Source organism: Pristis pectinata, chromosome 14 (assembly GCF_009764475.1).
Source record: "Pristis pectinata isolate sPriPec2 chromosome 14, sPriPec2.1.pri, whole genome shotgun sequence".
NCBI classification, from domain to species: Eukaryota; Metazoa; Chordata; class Chondrichthyes; order Rhinopristiformes; family Pristidae; genus Pristis; species Pristis pectinata.
The window spans coordinates 41,352,639-41,371,798 of record NC_067418.1 but is presented as its reverse complement, the minus strand read 5'-3'; the positions used below and the strand labels follow the sequence as shown (position 1 = coordinate 41,371,798).

At 42.4% G+C, this 19,160-nt stretch overlaps 1 protein-coding gene across 2 annotated transcripts in view; it reads right to left on the bottom strand.

Annotated features, from left to right (window-relative positions):
• The window catches only part of LOC127577750 (potassium voltage-gated channel subfamily KQT member 1), a 638,072-nt gene extending 624,905 nt beyond the window's left edge, over positions 1–13,167 (bottom strand). The window contains exons 1-2 of one of the 2 annotated variants that reach the window (XM_052029275.1): positions 12,804–13,167; positions 11,057–11,450 (exon numbers count right to left, since the gene is read on the bottom strand). In XM_052029275.1, the coding sequence (XP_051885235.1) occupies positions 11,057–11,388 (332 nt within the window). In that variant the 5' untranslated portion in view covers positions 11,389–11,450; positions 12,804–13,167. The remainder of the gene's footprint in view (positions 1–11,056; positions 11,451–12,803) is intronic. The other variant, XM_052029276.1, reaches the window with a different exon arrangement.
• Positions 13,168–19,160: the final 5,993 nt, after the last annotated feature.

Here is a 19,160-nt window from a genome sequence, read left to right as displayed (position 1 = left end):
TGAGCCAGAAGATTCTGGGTTCATGTCTCATCTAGAGACTTGGGCAAAAAGTTCAAGCTAGTGCTCCCAGTGCAATATTGAGATGATGTTTATCAATCCCTTTAGGGAGAACTCCTTTGCTTGACATAAAAGCAAAGTACCAAAGAAAAACAAGGTAACATGCCTCAATGACTACCGACCAGTGGCTCTGACATTCACCATCATGAAGTGCTTTCAGAAGTTGGTCATGGCACGCATCAATTCCAGCCTCCCAGACAACCTGAACCCACTGCAATTCGCCTATCGGCAAAACAGGTCTACAGTGGATGCCATCTCCCTGGCCCTACACTCAGCTCTGGAGCATCTGGAAAGTAAAGACACCTACATTAGACTTTTGTTATTGACTAAGCTCTGCCTTCAATACAATAATCCCAAGCAAGCCTGTCACCAAACTCTGAGACGGAGGGCTCAACACCTCCCTCAGTAACTGGATCCTTGACTTTCTAACCAACAGACCGCAATCAGTGAGGATAGGCAGCAATACCTCCGACACGATTATTCTCAAAACTGCTGCCCACAAGGCTGCGTCTCAGCCCTCTACTCTACTCCCTATACACTCATGACTGTGGCCAGATTCTGCTCTAACTCCATCCTACAAGTTTGCAGATGATACCACCGTTGTAGGCCGTATCTCAAACAGCAATGAGGCGGAGTACAGGAAGGAGATAGAGAGCTTAGTGGAATGGTGTCATGTACAACAACCTTTCCCTCAATGTCAACAAAACAAAAGAGCTGGTCATTGACTCAGGAAAGGGGGCGGTGTACATGCACCTGTCTACATCAATGGTGCTGAGGTCAAGAGGGTTGAGAGCTTCAAGTTCCTGGGAAGTGAACATCACCAACAGCCTGTCCTGGTCAAATCACATAGATGCCATGGCCAAGAAAGCTCACCAGCACCTCTATTTCCTCAGGAGGCTAAAGAAATTTGGTTTGTCCCCCTTGACACTCACCAACTTTTACCGATGCACCATAGAAAAGCATCCTATCTGGAGGCATCACGGCTTGGTACGGCAACTGCTCTGCCAGGACCGCAAAGAAACTGCAGAGAGTTGTGGACACAGCCCAGCGCATCACAGACACCAGCCTTCCCCTCCTTGGACTCTGTCTTTACCTCCTCGTTGTCTTGGCGAAGCAGCCAGCATAATCAAAGGACCCCTCCACCCAGGACATTCTCTCTTCTCTCCTCTTCCACTGGGTAGAAGATACAGGAGCCTGAGGCACATACCACAAGACTTAAGGACAGCTTCTACCCCACTGTGATAAGACTATTGAATGGTTCCCTTATACAATGAGATAGACTATGACTTCATGATCTACCTTGTTGTGACCTTACACCTTATTGCTCTGCACTTTCTCTGTAGCTGTGACACTTTACTCTGTATTGTTATTGTTTTTTACCTGTACTACATCAATGCACTCTGTACTAACTCAATGTAACTGCACTGTGTAATGAATTGACCTGCACGATCGTATGCAGGACAAGTTTTTTACTGTACCTCGGTACAAGTGACAATAATAAACCAATACCAATACCAATGAGATATTAAATCCCAGTACTATCCACTTATATTCTACCCTGAGAAAGCCTCCAATATTCCTATTCTGTTTCCTGTCTGTTAACCAATTTTCAATCCATGCCAATCTTAATCCTGAGTATTTTAATATTGCACAACTAACCTTTTCTGTGGGACTTCATCAAAGGCCTTCTAAAATGCCATACACACCTCATCCATTGAATGTCTCTTATCTTTTCTACCAGTTACATCCTCAAAAAAAGTCCAGCAGGTATGTCAACATGATTTTCCTTTCCATGTTAACTTTGTCGAATCCTGTCAATATATTCAAAGTGTCTAGTCCATCAAATGAATAGACGGTATCAGGAAGGAGAGAGACATGAAATAGGAACCCAGGGATGACAGTCATCTATCAGGTTTCACAAATGACTGAGCAACTGGTGAGATGGAGGGAAAAGATGAAAATAAGTGTGAAGGTTATGTTATAATTTTTTCAAGGTCAAGAATAATAGGATAGTCACCGTCTAATTCAGCTTGCCCTGCATTGGCAAGTAGAATGGTTGATAGAAAAGGTTCACAGATTTTATTCTTACAAAAAAGAAAAATTAGAGCAATTCAAAACCTTTCCTAAGCTGGCGCCTCAGGCAAACAATCTAACAACATGAAAGCTCTGAAGATGTCTAGAGGTAGACCTAGGTAGCGTCGATGTGGAAGTTAATACCTGGATCTATAAATTGTGCTATGAAAAGGCAGCATGTATATATAACATCGGTTCTTGTTTAGGTTCTTAGGACACTTTTGAGTTAATAATCAAAAGTGGAAAATATTGCACATTGGATAAGTAGGAATGCAATCATTTAATGACTGTTGGGGAGTAGATGAAGGAAGGAATTAGAGCTCAACATGCTAACAATACACTATGTTTATCTTAACTTTCCCCAAAGAAAATATACTTTGCAGCAAACTGTACTATGAAAACATGCCCCTAGAAATTAAAAAAGCATGATACAGCTGACATGCTATAAATCACTTGGATGCGATATAATAACTAACTACAACTCAAAGTTGATATTGTATTTATAATCACTTTGGAATATCTTGAGGATATGACTATGAGCCCAGTAAGTAATGCAAACTTTTGCTTATGCCAGATAAAATACAATAGCATCCCGCTAGCAACGCCCTATTATTGATGCCATTGGTTGAATCTTGAGTAGTCGCCAAGATGCCTTAAGACCTCTCTATAGTTTTAATAGTATTGCTAATGGAACATGGCTTCAGTTTAATATCCCATGTAAGAAGTAACGTATCCAATACACAGCACTCTGTCATGTTGCACTGCTGTACTGTTCAATGTTGCGTGCTCCCATTCTCAATATGTCAGTCGTAGTTCATAACAATAGGCTCTCATCTCAGTCGCATTATAAAGGGTTCAAGTCCATATTCCAAAGACTTGGGTTAAATGACCTGGGCTGGGTGATTCTGTGACGTACAAATGAAGTGCAGGATCATCAGACATGCCATTAGATATTGAACCAAAGCTCCAAATGGCCACTCAGACAAATAGAAATTTCCTATTATACTTTCTTCAGAACTGGCGGGAGGATTCCCTGCAATATGTGGCTAATATTTATCCTTCAATGAAAAGCAGTGAGAGGCAGATTTTTCTTCCTAATACATCATTTCTGCCTGTAAGCATGGATGCACACTTAGTATTTCTCACATTACAACAGTGACTACATTTTGAAGGTAATTTAATTAGTTATAATAATTTTGGGTTATTCTAAGGTCATGATAGGTGAGATATAAATACAATTATTTCATCATACATTTCTCTGAATTTTACCAGCAGAGCCAAGCTAAAAACCAGGAAATCTTGCTCTCTTGAGGTTTATTCAGAGGCAGATGGTTTGTTTAAATGGCTTAATAAAAAAAAGTATAACTACATCAGTTTTATTGTACATGAAGTCTAATCACGTTAACATTTTTTTTTCCATATGAATTGAGGTTGGTCTGGCTTTAAGAAATGCTGGAAGTCCATAGTTTATTTTTTCATTGCAAAGCATATTCTTGAAATGAAAACAGAAAATCAGGAAAATATTCAGTAGGTCAAGCAATATCTAAGGAGGGAAACAGTGGTTCTGATCAATAATCTTTCATCAGAAATGGGAAATGTTGGAGGTAAACAGAAAAAGAATGGAAGGACTGAACAAGAGGGGAGGTATGTGATAGGGTTGAATGCTGGAAATATTAAATGATGGAAGGGATAATGATGCAATACACAACAGATATAGGATTGAAATAAAAGGTGGATCTGGAGGAAGTATAACAAAACCATATGTTATGTTGACTTATTTCCAAAGAAAATGTACTTATGCTCCCCAAAGAATCTACACTGTGAAAACACAACAAAAAGCATAGAATAGCACAATCATTTTATGAAACTGTTGGCATGATATTGAATACAGATAGTTCTCCTGTGTCTGGACAAAGGAGACATTGAGTGGTATTGGAAATGTATAGGTGGTTGAGAATAAAAGTGCTTGTGGACTGAACAGAGGTGTTTATCTAACCTGTGTTTGGTCTCCTCAATGTAGTTGGGATTGCACTGAGAGCAGTCAATACTGTATACTTAAATTAAAGAGGCACAAGTGAAGCATTGCGGGCCCTGGACTGTGCTGAAGTGAAAGGGCAGGTGTTAGATCTGTGTACAGTCGTACCAGAATGAACCATGGGAAGGGAAGGGGTGTGTTGGTGAAGTCACTATAAAGTGGGGCATCCCAGAAGAAATGGTGCCTTTAGAATGCTTATCTAGCCTTCACTAGTATGCTTCAATACTGGTCATCGCAGTTACTCTGCGTGGTGCACTCTCACCACTTTCTGGGTAAAAGAGTTTCTCCGAAAGAGTTTCTCTTTGGGTTCATGCAGACATATGAGCAAATTATAAGTGGGAGGAAGCCATTTGACCCATCAAACCGGAACTACCATTCAATAAGATTATAGCCATCTGACTGCAGCCTAAACTCTGCATATCTCCCTAACCCCATTATCCATCACCAACAAACTCTCCAACCCTTGCTCATCAAGAATCTACAACCTTTGCCTTAAAAATATTCAAGGACTTCCGCTTTCAGCAGCTTTTCAGAGGGAAAAATATTTCACCTCACCTGTCTTAAATGGACAACCCTTCCGTTTAAAACAGAGATCCCTATTGTAGGTTTCCCCATAAGAGGAAACATCCTCTCCGAATCAATACTATCAGGACCTCTCAGAATCTTATGCATTTCTTTCATCCTCTCTCACACTTCTAAGCTCTTCTTCAGATGTGAAACTAGCCAATCCAGCCTTTACTCACAAGATAACCTGTCCATTTCATTTGTTAGTCCAGTACACCTCTGAACTGCTTCCAGTGCATTTACATCCTTTCTTAAATAAGGAGAGCAATACTCACAGAGTCTTGGTTATAGAGTCATATTGCATAGAAACAGGCCCATCTGCCCACCTTGTCCATGTTGGGCGTTAAATACCTTTCTGTACCTATGCCATTACCCCAAATAGTGGACCCAGAGCCTTCTATACCATTTTAGGTGCTCATCCAAATACTTCTTAAATATTGTGAGAGTATCTACTTCCACCACCCTCTAAGAAGTGTTCTCCAGATTTCAAACACCTTTTATCCCCCACTTAACCTCTCAATACTTTCTTAAGTTACCCCTCAAAATTTCCATATCCGTTGGGCTGCTCTTGTTTTTCAGTGCACAGTATTCCTGATGTAGTCATACCAATGCACCACATAACTGAAGCATAACCTCACAAATTTTGTATTCAATTTTCCTCAAAATAACATTCTGTTAGCTTCTTTAATTACTTGCCGTACCTGAATACTTGCCTTTGGAGAGTCATGCACCGGCACACACAGATACCACTGCATCTTCGAGCTCTGCAACTCTCACCACTTAGATCATATGCTTCTTTTTATTTTTCTAGCCAAAATGGCAAATTACAATTTTTTCAACATTATACCCCATTTGCCTACATACTTAACCTATCTATATTCTTTTGTAACTGGAATTCCTCTTACAGTTTACTTTCCTACTTATCTTTATGACTCAACTATCTTTGATGACATTTACTTTTGAAACACTCTCTGTGTGCATCAACACTTTCCATAATTTTATGCCTTGGTTTTCTTTATTCAGAACCATAACACTCAATTCCATTATTGCCATCGTAATTATTTTCTTGCACCTTTTCCCATACCTCTATATCTTATTCATACTATGACAACCAGAACTCCACTTAATCTCTTACAAAGGTTCAATTTACTCAACCAGCTTATTACATTATTGCCACTATTGTCAATTTTTCTAATCATTTTCTGGACCCCTCCAGTTTTTTTTGCATTTCAAACAAATTGCTCCCATCACAAACCTCAAACCTTCTGCCAATAGTATGCTGAGTGACACCTTCGCAGAACATAGAACAGTCCAGCACAGGAACAGGCCCTTCAGCCCACCATGTCTGCCCCAACCATGATGCCATTTCAAAATAACCCCATCTGCCTGCACATAGTCCATATCTCTCTGTTACATGTTTGTTCAAGTATTTGTCTAAATGCTCTTAAATGTTACTATCGGATCTACATCTACCACCTGCCCAGCAGCGTGTTCCAGACACCTACCACTCCCTGTGTAAAAAAAACTGCCTCGCAAATCTCCTTTAATCTTTCCCCCTCTCACCTTAAACCTATGCCTCCAGTATATCACATTTCCACCCTGAGGAAAAGACTCTGACTATGTGCCCTATTTATGCCTCTCATAATTTTGTATATTTCTCTCAGTTCGTCCCTCAGACTCCAATGCTGCAGAGAAAGCAATTCAAGTTTGACTGACCTCTTTATAGCTAATACACTCCAATCCAGGCAACATCCTGGATCTATCTGATTAGAATCCTAATTCAATGGAGATATACCTACCTTTCTTGACCAATCTACCAGTCAATGATTTGTTTTTATTTTTTTATAATCACTGACATGGCATGTACTTAAAGTCTAATTTCAAAGTTGTATTTTTTCAAACAAAATTAAAAACTTCCTAACATATTTCTACATTCCTTCCAGATTGAGCTGGATGGAAGAAGAGATATTAAAAATGAATAGCATGAGAAAAACATTTACATAATTCTCTGAGCATCTATTATCTGGCTGGACACTTATTTCCTCTATTTATTTGCAGTATGTGGCCATCGCCAACAAAGCAAGCAATTTATTGCTGCAAATTAGTGCAGCAGGCTCACATGTTGTGAGGCCATGGTCAAAGACTGTATCTGCTATGTGACCTTACATCAGAATGGTTCATCAGTTAGAAACTTCAACTCTGCTTCTTTCTCCACGGGTGCAGCCTGACTTGCTGAGTATTTACAATAGTTTTATTTTTTAACGCAAGATTGCAGGCAACTCTACTATTTTGCCCTTGTACTTATGTGAGGCAGGTACTGATCAACCAGAAAGTTTAACTCAGATTTCCCCTTGAACAAAAGGCGTTATCAATCGCACTGGTGTAAAGGTGAGGAGGGCTTGTGCTTATGGTAGAGATTCTCGATCTGTACACGCCCAATATTTACACCACGATGATAGTTCTTTTTTCCCCACCATCTTCCTTGGGCATGGAGACTTTCTGTTCTTTGTTGCAATTCTCTCTCCTCCCCTTCTGAGATTCAGCTATAACCATTTATGTCTTTTCCATGTGCATATTTTACTTCCACGTCTCACTCATTGTCACCTTCTTTTACCCTGCAACATCATGTTTGTTATTTGTTCACTCCTCCACTCTATTAGAACTTTTCCTTTGTTCTTCTCCTGGCTATGCACCTAGTTTATCTTGAACATCTTTTAGCTTCGATGAAAAGATTGTTGGGTTAAAATGTTAACTCTAGGTTTTTTCTCTTTACCGATGTTGCCTGACCTGTTGAGTGCTTTCCAGCATTTTCTGCTTTATTTTAAGTCACAAAAGCATTCCTTTTCCTTACAGAGAAAATCTGCAATCCAACAAAGCAGTGTCATTGCCTCATTGTCATTATAATTGATATATATGTTAAACAATATCACTCTGAAACACAAGATGCAATAAAGGGCCTCCTGTTATAAGATCCTGTTTCCTTTCCGAGTTCCTATACTCTGCACCAGCATTAAGCAAGAGCACACTTAGCAGACTGACCAACTCCAGCATTTCTTATAGCACTGCTCTCTGACTACTGCTCAGAAGACATCATTTTCAACCTTATTAAAGAGGTAAAATCAATTCTTGGGGCAGACGAACCATCTTCTGTGTAAATAGTAAGACCACTGATTTCCTCCAGCAGCTTATTTTTTGGCACATGACGCAAGTTCAGTTTGTTACAGAGGCTGCCTGTCAAGCTTCCTAATTTCCATATTCTCTGGTTCAAATTTTCATCAGTTTTGTCATTTGTTCTGCTTATTTAATGCATTGGTTGCTTTAATACATTGTAGCTAGCTCCAGCAATAGCTAAATGTCCTAATCAAATGGAGTCTGAGAATAAATTTGGCACACCTCTCAACTTGTTTGACAAGGGATAAAGTTCAAGGTCTTTAATCTGGTTAAGGTCAGTGACCCAGCACCAGGTAATATCAGATAGATTTGACCAAGATACCTTGGTCAAGTGAAGTACTTGATCCAGGAAAATGGGGATTAACAACATATTAATATCTCAAATAGGGCATAACAGGGGTGTTGCAATTGACTTTTTGCCCTTGAATTGGGGAAAAGCAATGTTAACAACATTAAGAAGAGAGAGACACAAGGGACTGCAGATGCTGGAATCTGGAGCAACACGCAAAGTGCTGGAGGAACTCAGCAGGTCAGGCAGCATCTATGGTGGGAAATGGACCGTCGACATTTTGGGTTGAGACCCTTCTTCTGTGCTTAATTAACCTCTCTCACTACCCAGTGACTCCAAGTGAAATCTGGTGAAAGGTCATTGATCTGAAACATTAATATATCTCTCCTTGTGGAAGCTGCCTGACCTGCTGAATATTTCCAGCATCCTTTATACTTTAGTTCACCTTTCTTGTTCAGAGTTGTGTTGGGACCCCATGTGTACCAAGTTTATTAACTTCTGTTTATAAAGAACAGGAGTGCAACATCAATATCTCCTGTTCAGGACCCTGTTACTCTGTGTGTGTTGATGAAGTAATATGTATGCTTCTGTGTTATTAGGTAATACATGTCAAGGTTAAGCATTCCCATAGAATCACAGCTTGCCTTACATAACTGCGATTTAAGAAGCTCTCTACATAACACATCCACACAGATAGCGTCGTTTTTATTTTTGGCAAGTTTTCTTCTACCAGTGACAAGTGTCAGATAATTTGAACTGAAGGACGATTATAACACCAGGGGTGCATAATTACAGGACCTGATTTTATTAGATTTATATGGGGCAGATACATTAGGGACATTTAATGGACTCTTAGATAGCCACATGAATGATAGAGAAATGGAGGGGTATGTGGGAGGGAAAGATTAGATAAATACTAGAGTAGGATGAAATGTGGGCACAACATCGTGGGCCGAAGGGCCTGTACTATGCTGTATTGTTCAATATGGGGCAATTACATTCCCTAAGTTCATCTATCTAAATATACTGTATATAAAACTAACACAACGGTTTTGATTTTATTATACCGAAGCTTTGCATTAGGAATAGATTTAAGTTAGGTGGCAACAATGACTTCACAGTTACAGCACTTGAATTACAGTTCGGAATATCAGTGGTTTCCGTACTTCATAGGAGGTTTCTCCGACCCTTTCTTCATTTTACCCTTTCAACAGAGCCCACAATTACTCTTCTCCGTGAACTGACAGACTTAGCCGACCAACTTCTGTCAACTGCTCTATGTGTTAGTAAGTTCCACATCCTAAGCACCCTGTCCAGTGATCTTTATCGCGAAGTCCCCATATTTTTATTGTAATTAGTGAATATCTTATATTTATGGAGATATTTATTGAAACAGTTTCTCCAAGTCTACCCTTGTAATTTTATTCTCCCCCCTCAGTTTGCTTTCTTTCTGAAGGGTGCGGGGATAATACTACTCCGTTCAGTTTTTGGTAACAACTTTCTAAAGGTGGACGAGACTCATTTCGAGCACCACGCACGTTTACAAGAAATGAATTATCAAACCTACTTTGACTCTTGTATCAGCATCAACAAGAAACAAATGTAACTGGATTGATGAGGTGCAATGCGAAAAAAATGACCCATTGCGTTAGCTGTTGCACACAGCACATTAATAACTTGGAAGGTCATTAGCTTGCAAGGACAATACTTAAGTGTATTTTGTCACCACATTATTGCCAACGAAGGGAGTACTTATAGAAGAATGGACTTTCTCCACCCCCCCCCCCCATCGCCCTCATTCGTCAGTTAGAAAAGTAGTTCGATAAAAAAAATTTCTTTAATGATTTCGCTTCCCCACCTGTGCCAAGACAACAAAACAACCACGATCAATCATTCTCACAAGAACGATCTGCAAAGAACTGCCTGAAAGGGCAGAGAAAGTAGATTCAATAACAACATTCAAAGTAAAAACATCTTTCAGAGAGCCACTCTTGTATCCTTTTACGATTCTATGTTTCTGTGAACTTAAACGAATTGAGAAAATCCAGAAAGAATGCTGAGATTTCTTTTTAAGATTGCCTTTAGTTGCAGAAGTTCAAAGTAACGCATTTTAAGGCGTGCCATATCATTTACAAATATTACTCATACGAGAATAATATTTATAAAGGAAATTCTTTGCGAACACGATTTGATACGATAGGAAGGTCAAAAAAGAAAGAGTCCCGGACAATTGGGTCCCCCAGTTAAAACATTTCCAGTCTCATTCAATAAACAATACGAACCTGGCTACAACATTCAGAACGTTCAACAGGATGAACATACATTACATAAATAAATTAGTTCAAATCTAATCATTAATTGATTCCGCGAACCTCTCGTAAGTACATATGGATATATTAGTTCATGGAATGGCTCTGCCGTCTCACCCAAGTCTCTCAATCTTTGCTAATAAATAGCTTTGCGCTGGGACCAGTTTTGATGCGTGTTAAGTGACAGTAATGTTGTTAGAAGGAGCAGATATATTCTTTTAAATATATTAAACATTGGCATCTTGATACGGGACAGATGGAGCTCCACTCACTCACTACTGAATATAGTTATTTCAAAGAGACGAGGTCTATGGTCATCAGTTCTGGTGCACCAGACTTCGGCTGGATGGCAGGAACTGTCAAACACTTCAACAACCGCGCTCTCCCTGCGATCCGCTAAATGCATAATAAAAGTTTAAGACAAATATCTTATTTGTCATCCAAAAATCGACGGAAAAATAGAGGGTTAAACTATTTGACAGTCTCGCTTCCTGGGAGAATGCGAGAACGGCCAAGTTCGCAAAATTCTCACTGTTTTTCTCATAAAGTTGTACTCACACTGTGAAGTGGTAGATGAAACATTTCCAGCCAGTGGGCCGTTCTAAGAAGTTGTAAGTTCTGCCTTGGATGTTGACCTTGGAGAAGAGGGGCTTCCGCGCGCTGTACACCGACATCTGGTTCGGTAGGGTAATAGCTTTAGGGGGAATGGGGGGGTCGATGACCACCTCGTCTGCCCCTCGGCTCTCCGGGGTCTTGTCCGCCGCGCATTCGGGGCGGTGGCTCCTCTGTCGACTCGCGTTTTCAGACATCTCCAACATGGTCGGTCTACAGACCGGGCCGCTCGTCTGGGAACAGGAGCCGCTCCATCGTGACTTGGCTTCGGAGGACATCAGGGTGGGGAGGGACGCTCAGGCAGGCGGGTCGGAGCTTCGGGCCGTCAGACCGAGCAGAGCTGAGGGAAGGTGAGAGAAGGGGAGAAGGGTGATGAAGACAGTGGGCACATGGGCACGGGAGATTCAAAGGGTGGGCATGAGTAGCCCGATCAAGTACAAAGGAGGAGGAGAGACCACGAAGTGTCAGGGCATCAGCTTTGAGATATCTGGCCGAGACAGGTATCTGCCTTTGTGGGGGGTGCGGGGGTGGGGGGGGGAGAGATTACACCGAAGAGTCAGCAATTTTAAGACAAGGACACCAGTGGTCAGGACCTTGGCCAAGAACAGAGCGCGGGAAGACAGCGGTCGGTGAGGACATCTGCGCAAGGATCTCTGGTCAGAACAGGTGTTTCTGCGGGGGAGGGGGTGGGGGAGTGTGGGAGGCAGGTACAAGGAAAAATCACTGCCTGGCGACGTTTAATGTGTGGATGCTGAGGAGACCTGAGAGAACTCGGGCTGGGTAAACAGAGGGTTGGGGATAACAACGTTGCCAGCACATGGGACCACTTGAAATGTAAACAGCGAGCGGCCAGGGATGGAGCGCGCCCTTTTCACCTTAGTCCAGAAAACCCGGGCATCCGAATCGAGGAAAAATAGTCTTAAGGAAACATCGAAACCTTGAGCCAACTATTCTTTAAACAACTTCTCCATCACTACATTCCCTCTAACAGTGCGAAAGTAGGTACACATTTGGTAACTAACTTGATTTAGAGTCATAGAGCAATACAGCACGGAAACAGGCCCTTCGGCCCAACCCTCTATGCCCACCAAGGTGCCCACCGAAACTCATCCCATTTGCCCGCATTTGGCCCGTCTCCCTCTAAACGTTTCCTATCCATAATGTCAAACCGAAACTTCAAAGCAAGGGGTTTGACGTTTTCAGGTTTCCAAGATTAATGTGGGGGAGGGGGGGAAGGAAGAGATTTTAATTTGGTGATTTAGGGTGTTTTTTAGTGTTTAGAATTGAGGGACACTTGCCGAGGCATTAAACCCCCCTCATCGAAAGAGGCACCGGGACGCTTGGTGTCGTATTCAAGTCAAAAAGAGTGGCGGAGCGAGCCTCGGGTTCCACAGCTCGGCGACTCTGACAGCCGAGCTCCGAATGAGCAGTGAGGCGGGTCGGTCAGTGGGCTGGTGCCGCAGTGACAGGCGGCAGGGGAGACGCTGGCAGTGTTTTTAAGGGACATGTCTGCAAGGAGTTTTGAAGGGGTTTTTTAAGCGCACGTTCTCTTCCTCTCTGTCTCGCTCCTGCCCGGAGTGTATTGTCAGCTGTACCTGGAAGCGTCTCAGGGGTAAGGAAAAACATCGCTCGGCGCCTTACACCGAGAAGGAAGGAAGGAAGGAAGACCTTTCAAACCATAAATTACACTCACCTAAGCAAAGCAGGCGGTGACTGGGTTCTGTGGCGGGACTGGTCTCTCCTACCCACCCGCCCCCCACCCCTCCAAAAACAAGGGGGCTCTAACTTGTCTTTAAAGCAACAGCAGCCACGGTCGAACCGGCGGCACTTTGCGACCTTTCTTCATGACTCCGGTGAGGAAAGAAGCCGCCAGAAGGAGCCGAGCCGAACCAGGCGGCGGTTAGCTACTGGGAAATCACCGAGTCGGCTGGCCCGGCCTTTCCTACTCGCCGGACTGCAAGTAATCCGAAAACTATCGCGGTTACGAGAGCGTCTCTTTAAATGGAATCTACGAGTGTGTCGGGGCGTGGTGGATCGCTGACACTTCACGCTCTAAGTGTGCCTTGCCCCCTTCTGCTCACCTGAAACAAAGGGAGGAGACTTTGAAATTCTTTACAATGTTATCTGGACATCCAGAGCGGCAGGAATTCAGAGCTGTTAAATGCAAGCATAAAGGGTCCACTTGAGATTGAGATCTATAAATGAGGTCTGCCCAGATCTCAATAGATCAACAGGCTGTATTGTCTTATTCGGGGCCAATTGGTTTACACACTACAGTTTATGGTTCTTCTGCCACTGGAGAGGGAGGGGCGGGGTCAGGCGAGAAAGTCCCTAAATATTGTAAATACGGGACTGGGTAGCCCCCGGGGAGCCACACGTGTGGCATCGGTGCTGCTTTTTATATAAAGAAGTAACACTAATGAATAATGTGTACAAGAATGTAAAGGCTTGCACTGTGTTATAATTGTATATAGTTTGCCTTTTATTATGAATAAAATTTATTTTGGAATAAAAAATTTTAAAAATGTGTAACAAACAAGATGCTAGAGGAACTCAGCAGGTTAGGCAGCATCTGTGGAGGGAAATGGACGGTCAAGATCCGTCATCTGGATACAGATACTGCTCGACCCGCTGAGTTCCTCCAGCATCTCGTTTGTTGCTCCAGATTCCAGCATGTGCAATCCCCTTGTGTCTCCAACGTTTACAACGGAGGGTAAGATCCATGCCCAACACATCCCTCTGATTCCTTATTCCCCTAGCTCGCTGTTTTCTTTTACGCTGCTCCTACGACTTTTCTAAGGGGTGATGTTCTTATTTCAATGAAAGATTGGAGGACGCCTGCGTTTCCCCTGTGATCGTGTGATTTAGTGGGATTCCGCATCGCTGCTAAGAATCTGGTTTCCCTGAGGCTTGTTAAATATACAGAAAGTTTTTTAAAAAAAGTTTCCTTCTTGCATTCTGAAGAGATTTTGGATTGGTGTCTCTGGAAGGTCAAAGGTCAGGATAATCTGTTACTTGGGACCGATTTTTATTAAAAGTGGCACAGCTTAACCTACGTTCTGCAGGTATTTCTTTTCTAAAAGATCTATTTTAATAGTATTCTCGGTGTTGTGAGTGTATACTTTGCTATTTGGGCGCTATTTGGCCAAGCACCCTTGCATAAAATGGGGGTGAATTTCTGCGGACAGTCACACTTAAGAACAATGCTCCATGATCCCTCTCGATCGAAGGAATTAAAGGCCTGTTGGTCAGAAGAGGTCACTACTCCACCATTCAATGGTTGATTGTGGCTGATTTGATCTTGGCCAATTGTGGGATTCACTTGAGTTGGTGGGGGTGTTTACATGTTTTCAGGGAGGCTTTGAGGACATCCTTGAAATGTTTCCCCTCTCCACCTGATAATCTCTTGTCATCAAGGAAGGAAGAATAGTGGAGACAGAAGAGACTGCAGATGCTGGAATCTGGAGCAAAAACCAAACCGCTGTAGGAACTCAGTGGGTCAGGCAGCATCTGTGGAGGCAAAGGGATGCGGTCCTGATGCAGGGTCTCAACAAACATCAACCATCCTTTTGTCTCCAGGGATGCTGCTTGACCTGCTGAGTTCCTCTAGCAGGTTGTTTTGTGAACTTTGAATAGTGTCTGTTTCAGGAGTCTGGTGTGACATCCAAACAATGTGGCCTATCTATAATATCTCACTGACTTCACAACCATGCCTCCAATAGAACAGGATGGAATTACTTGCAGTTATCTTGCACCTTTGTTACTTCAGGTTTCACTTTATAGTCAATGTGCTTTCATCTTCTTAGGTAGTCCCTTTGATGACTTGCTTCCACTACAGTGCTGTGAGTTCTGAGGTGCTTGACGAAGCCAACATGGGAAGTATGGACTCTACCACAGGTGGGGTAAGAGGTGCTTGGAAGGCAGGTGGGTGGGTTGGGGAAATGGTGTGCTCCTTCTGTTGTTTATGCTCGATTTCTCTATTCTCCTGATACAATGGACTCATGTTCTCACCATCCTGAATGCTCCTTCTCTATCTTGAGTGATCATGGCACAGGGATTCCCAGTGGGATCTCACACTTTTTAAAGAAGGCTTTGAGGACATCCTTGAATCTTTTCCTCTTCTTCACTAGTTACCTCATCATGAGTGTGACCAGGGACTCGGTGCAGGGGATGTTAGCTTGGAAAAGAGCACTTGTTCACTTATCTGCCAGTGGATTTGGAGTATTTTGTGGAGGTGGCATTGGTGTTATCTCTCAAATCTTTGAAGTGCCTGCTGTAAGTGGTCAATGATTCCCAAGCATACCGGAGGGTTGAATCACTGCTCCCCAGTAGATCCATGATTTTTGAGCATCGAAGGTTTGACTTCAAATGTTCTTTTCCTCAGACATCCAAAGTCTGTACTGGTGCAGTGAAGGTGGTGCTGAATTTTGTAAGTAAGCTTTGCCATCATTGAGACCTTGCTCCTGATATATGGGAAGTGTTCATGTTTTCCAGAGTCTCACAGTGGACCTTGTTTGCATCTAGACTGGTTGCATCATGGTCTGGTATGGCAATTCAAATGCACAGGAACATAAGAAGCTGCAGAGAGTAGTGGACAAGTACATCACGGGTACATCCCTCCCCACCATTGGTAGTATCTACAGGAAGTGCTGCTTCGAGAAGGCAACATCCATCATCAAAGATACCCACATTCAAGTCATGCCATCTTCTCACAGCTACCATCGGGCAGGAGGAACAGAAGCCTGAGGTCCCACACCACCAAGTTCAAGAACAGCTACTTCCCTTCCTTGATTTCAAGAAACATTCAGTTCTTGAACCAACTGACACAACTCTAATCACTACAGTATAGCAACACTATGATCACTTTGATCACTTTGCACTAAAGCGAACTGTTTTTTTTGTTCTAATTGTGTCCTTACTTATAAAATTTATGTTTAATATATGTTTTTCTTGTGAATGCTATGAACCTAGCATCTTGTGATGCTGTGAACCTACGATGCTGCTGCAAGTAAGTTTTTCATTGCATATGTGCACTTGTGCATATGACAATAAACTTTGACTTTATCTGTGGGTAGTGTTCCACAGTAGGTGACAGGTTGGTCGAGGGCCTTTGTAAAGCTCATGCTCAAGAATTCTTTAGTAAACAAATCAATGATGACTTGGAGCTCAGCCTTTGAACATTGGCACACACAAGTGTCATCTGTGTTCTGCGGCTCAATAACTGAAATTGTGGTGATCTTGGTTCTGGAGTGTGGACAATGTAAGTTCAACAGTTTCCCATTTGTCTTTTAGAATAGCTCCACTCCAATGGGAAGATTGTTGTAGGTGACGTGCAGCACTAGAACAGGAAAGGTTGAGAAAAACGTTGGCGTGGTCTGCCATGACTCAGTCCGTTGCATAACTGTTAGTTAAGATCATGGCTTGCATGCTTTGTGAAGCAGATGCAAGATGGAAACAAATTTATGTGGACAGCCAAACTGAAGTTAAAGGTATCTGTGAGGTCATAAAAGGCCATTATAGTTGCCACTACTTCACCATTCAACAAGGTCATGGCTGATCTGAAGTTACCTTCAGTTCCAATCTACTGCTTGCTTGTTTCCCTTGACTCTTGAGTGCCTGATAGTCCGAAATCTATCTGTCTCATTCTCCAATGCATTCAATGGCTGAGCCTCTACAGCTCTCTGGGGTAGAGAATTCCAAAGATTCCCAATCCTCTGGCAGAAGAAATTCCACTTCATCTCCACATTATATGGGTAACTACACCCATTTCCCTTTATTCTGGATTTCCCCACAAGGGGAAACACCCTCTCAGCATTAACCTTACAAGCTTTTCCAAACCTTATCTGTTTCAGTAAGATCATTTCTTATTCTTGTGAAGTCCCATGAGTATAAGGCCAGCTTGTTCAACCTTTCTTCTGATGACAACCCCTCCATCTCAGAAATCAACCCAGTGAACTTACTCTGAACTGCCCCAGTGCAAAAATATCCTTCCTTGCTGTTCTTCCATTGTTTATGAATGACCTCTATGTGCTCCCATTGAGTCCTGAGCAGATCAGTGCCTTCCCAGATGCTCCTTCTCCAGTTGAGGTGTCACAGGTGAAAGATTCCCATGCATTTATGAGGATATTACTTTTTTTCCAAGAATACTGAGAATGTCTTTGAAGTGTTTTCTCTGTCCTCTTGGAAACCTCTTCCCCTGATGGATTCTGGTGTTGGGAAGGTGGGTGATGTGGACCATCCACCAGAACAGGTTGAGTGTGATCAGAGCCTTGATGCTGGAGCTGTTGGCCTGGGAGAAGCCATTCATGTTAGTTTGCTCATCCTGCTATTTGATTTGAGATGGTATTTGTGTTCTTTCCCAAGCAATTTGAGGGTCTACTGTCCATGACTCTGAGGTGTACAGAAGGAATGTACTGGGGCAGTTCAGAGTAAGTTCACTGGGTTGATTTCTGGAATGGAGGGGTTGTCATCAGAGGAAAGGTTGAACAAGTTGGGCTTATACTCATGGGACTTCACAAGAATAAGAAATGAGCTTACTGAAAAAGATCTCTGCTGCTCCTTAGGCCTTGTGCTTGGTGCCATGTTGGTCTTGGTCTTTGAACACGCTTTTCCTTTGCTGGTCAATAGTTGATCTGGCAGACAGTAGCCAATGGTGAATTTTGTCAACAATGTCTGCATTCACTGAGAGGTGGAATCCAGGACATGGAAGTGATCCACATTTGCCAGGGTGTTAGCGAGGATATTGTTGTGCAGTGTTGTCTCATGCTGATAGGATTGGTAGAGGATTTCTATCTTCTGGACAGTTAGTACAAACCCGATGTTCTTATGTGTTTCAATGAAGAAGTGATGCACACCTATGCAAGTATTGTCTGCAAACTCTAACTCAGTAACTGAGGTTGAGGTAATTTCTGAAGTAGAGATAAGAAGCGTTGAACAGATTGCCATTGATCCTGCAGACGAGTTCCACTCTAGTGGGAAGCTTACTGGAGGTGAGGAACAATATTGTAATTAAGATTGAGAGGAGAGTTAGAACAATTGCAGAGATTAGTTTAGCCATGACTTGCATTGGGGTTGGATGTGTGGTGGACCAATTAGCCTGGATTACAACTTGCATGTCATTGTGTAGAATATTAAGGAATTTTTGAGGCCAGCCAAATATGAGAAACACTCTCCACAATCTTGTTCAGCTGAGTGAGTCAAAGGCTTTTATGAGAACATATTCTCATCAGAAGAACTTCTCTGCCATGTTTTTAACACTTTGTCAGAGATTTTGTCAGCCTCAGGAGCCCTGCCTCTGAAGCCTCAAGATGTTAATGGAGTGGGACTGAATAATGTGAGACTATTGAGGATCGAATGGCTTTTCCTTCTGTAAGATGGAACTTAAGACATGGAACTGGAATCTAGCACTTGTCAATTCAAGCCTTATCCTGCTACAAGCTAGACAGAGTTTTTCATTATCAATGTAGATGTGGTTGGAGAAAACGCTGCTTATTGATCTGTGAAAAGCCTCAATAATGATCCCAGAATTAAAGGCTTTCTTGAAATGCCTCAAAGTTGTGTTGAGATTGTATCCTTGAGTATCTCCTATAGTGATATTAAAACAAAAAATGCTAGGGATACTCAACAGGTCAGGCAGTATCCGCAGAGAGAGAAACTAAGAACGTTTCAAGTCGATGGCCCTTCATCATCCTGAAGTGATAATACAGAAAGCAAGTTTTTATATCAGTTATAAACTCAAGCCAATGAGAGTTTCTCTTTGACACATACTCTCCTTTTTTCCCCACACATTGTTACCTTGATGTGGTTGAGACAACCAATTCTGGCAGGAAAATAAGCAACAAAGGTAGAGTGCCGGCAACAGATCCACCAGTTCCAGCTTGAGCACAGAACTGATGGATGTGCTCAGGTCAGTGAATATTCAACTATTGTCAGACCCGATTCTAGAGAAAATTTTTAAGCGTGAGTTAAGTCCTGGCTAGATCGACAAAGTTGCTTGTCTGTGCTTAGCTCTTTCTGTCGTTTCAGTCGAGTCATTGATGAGGAATAACCA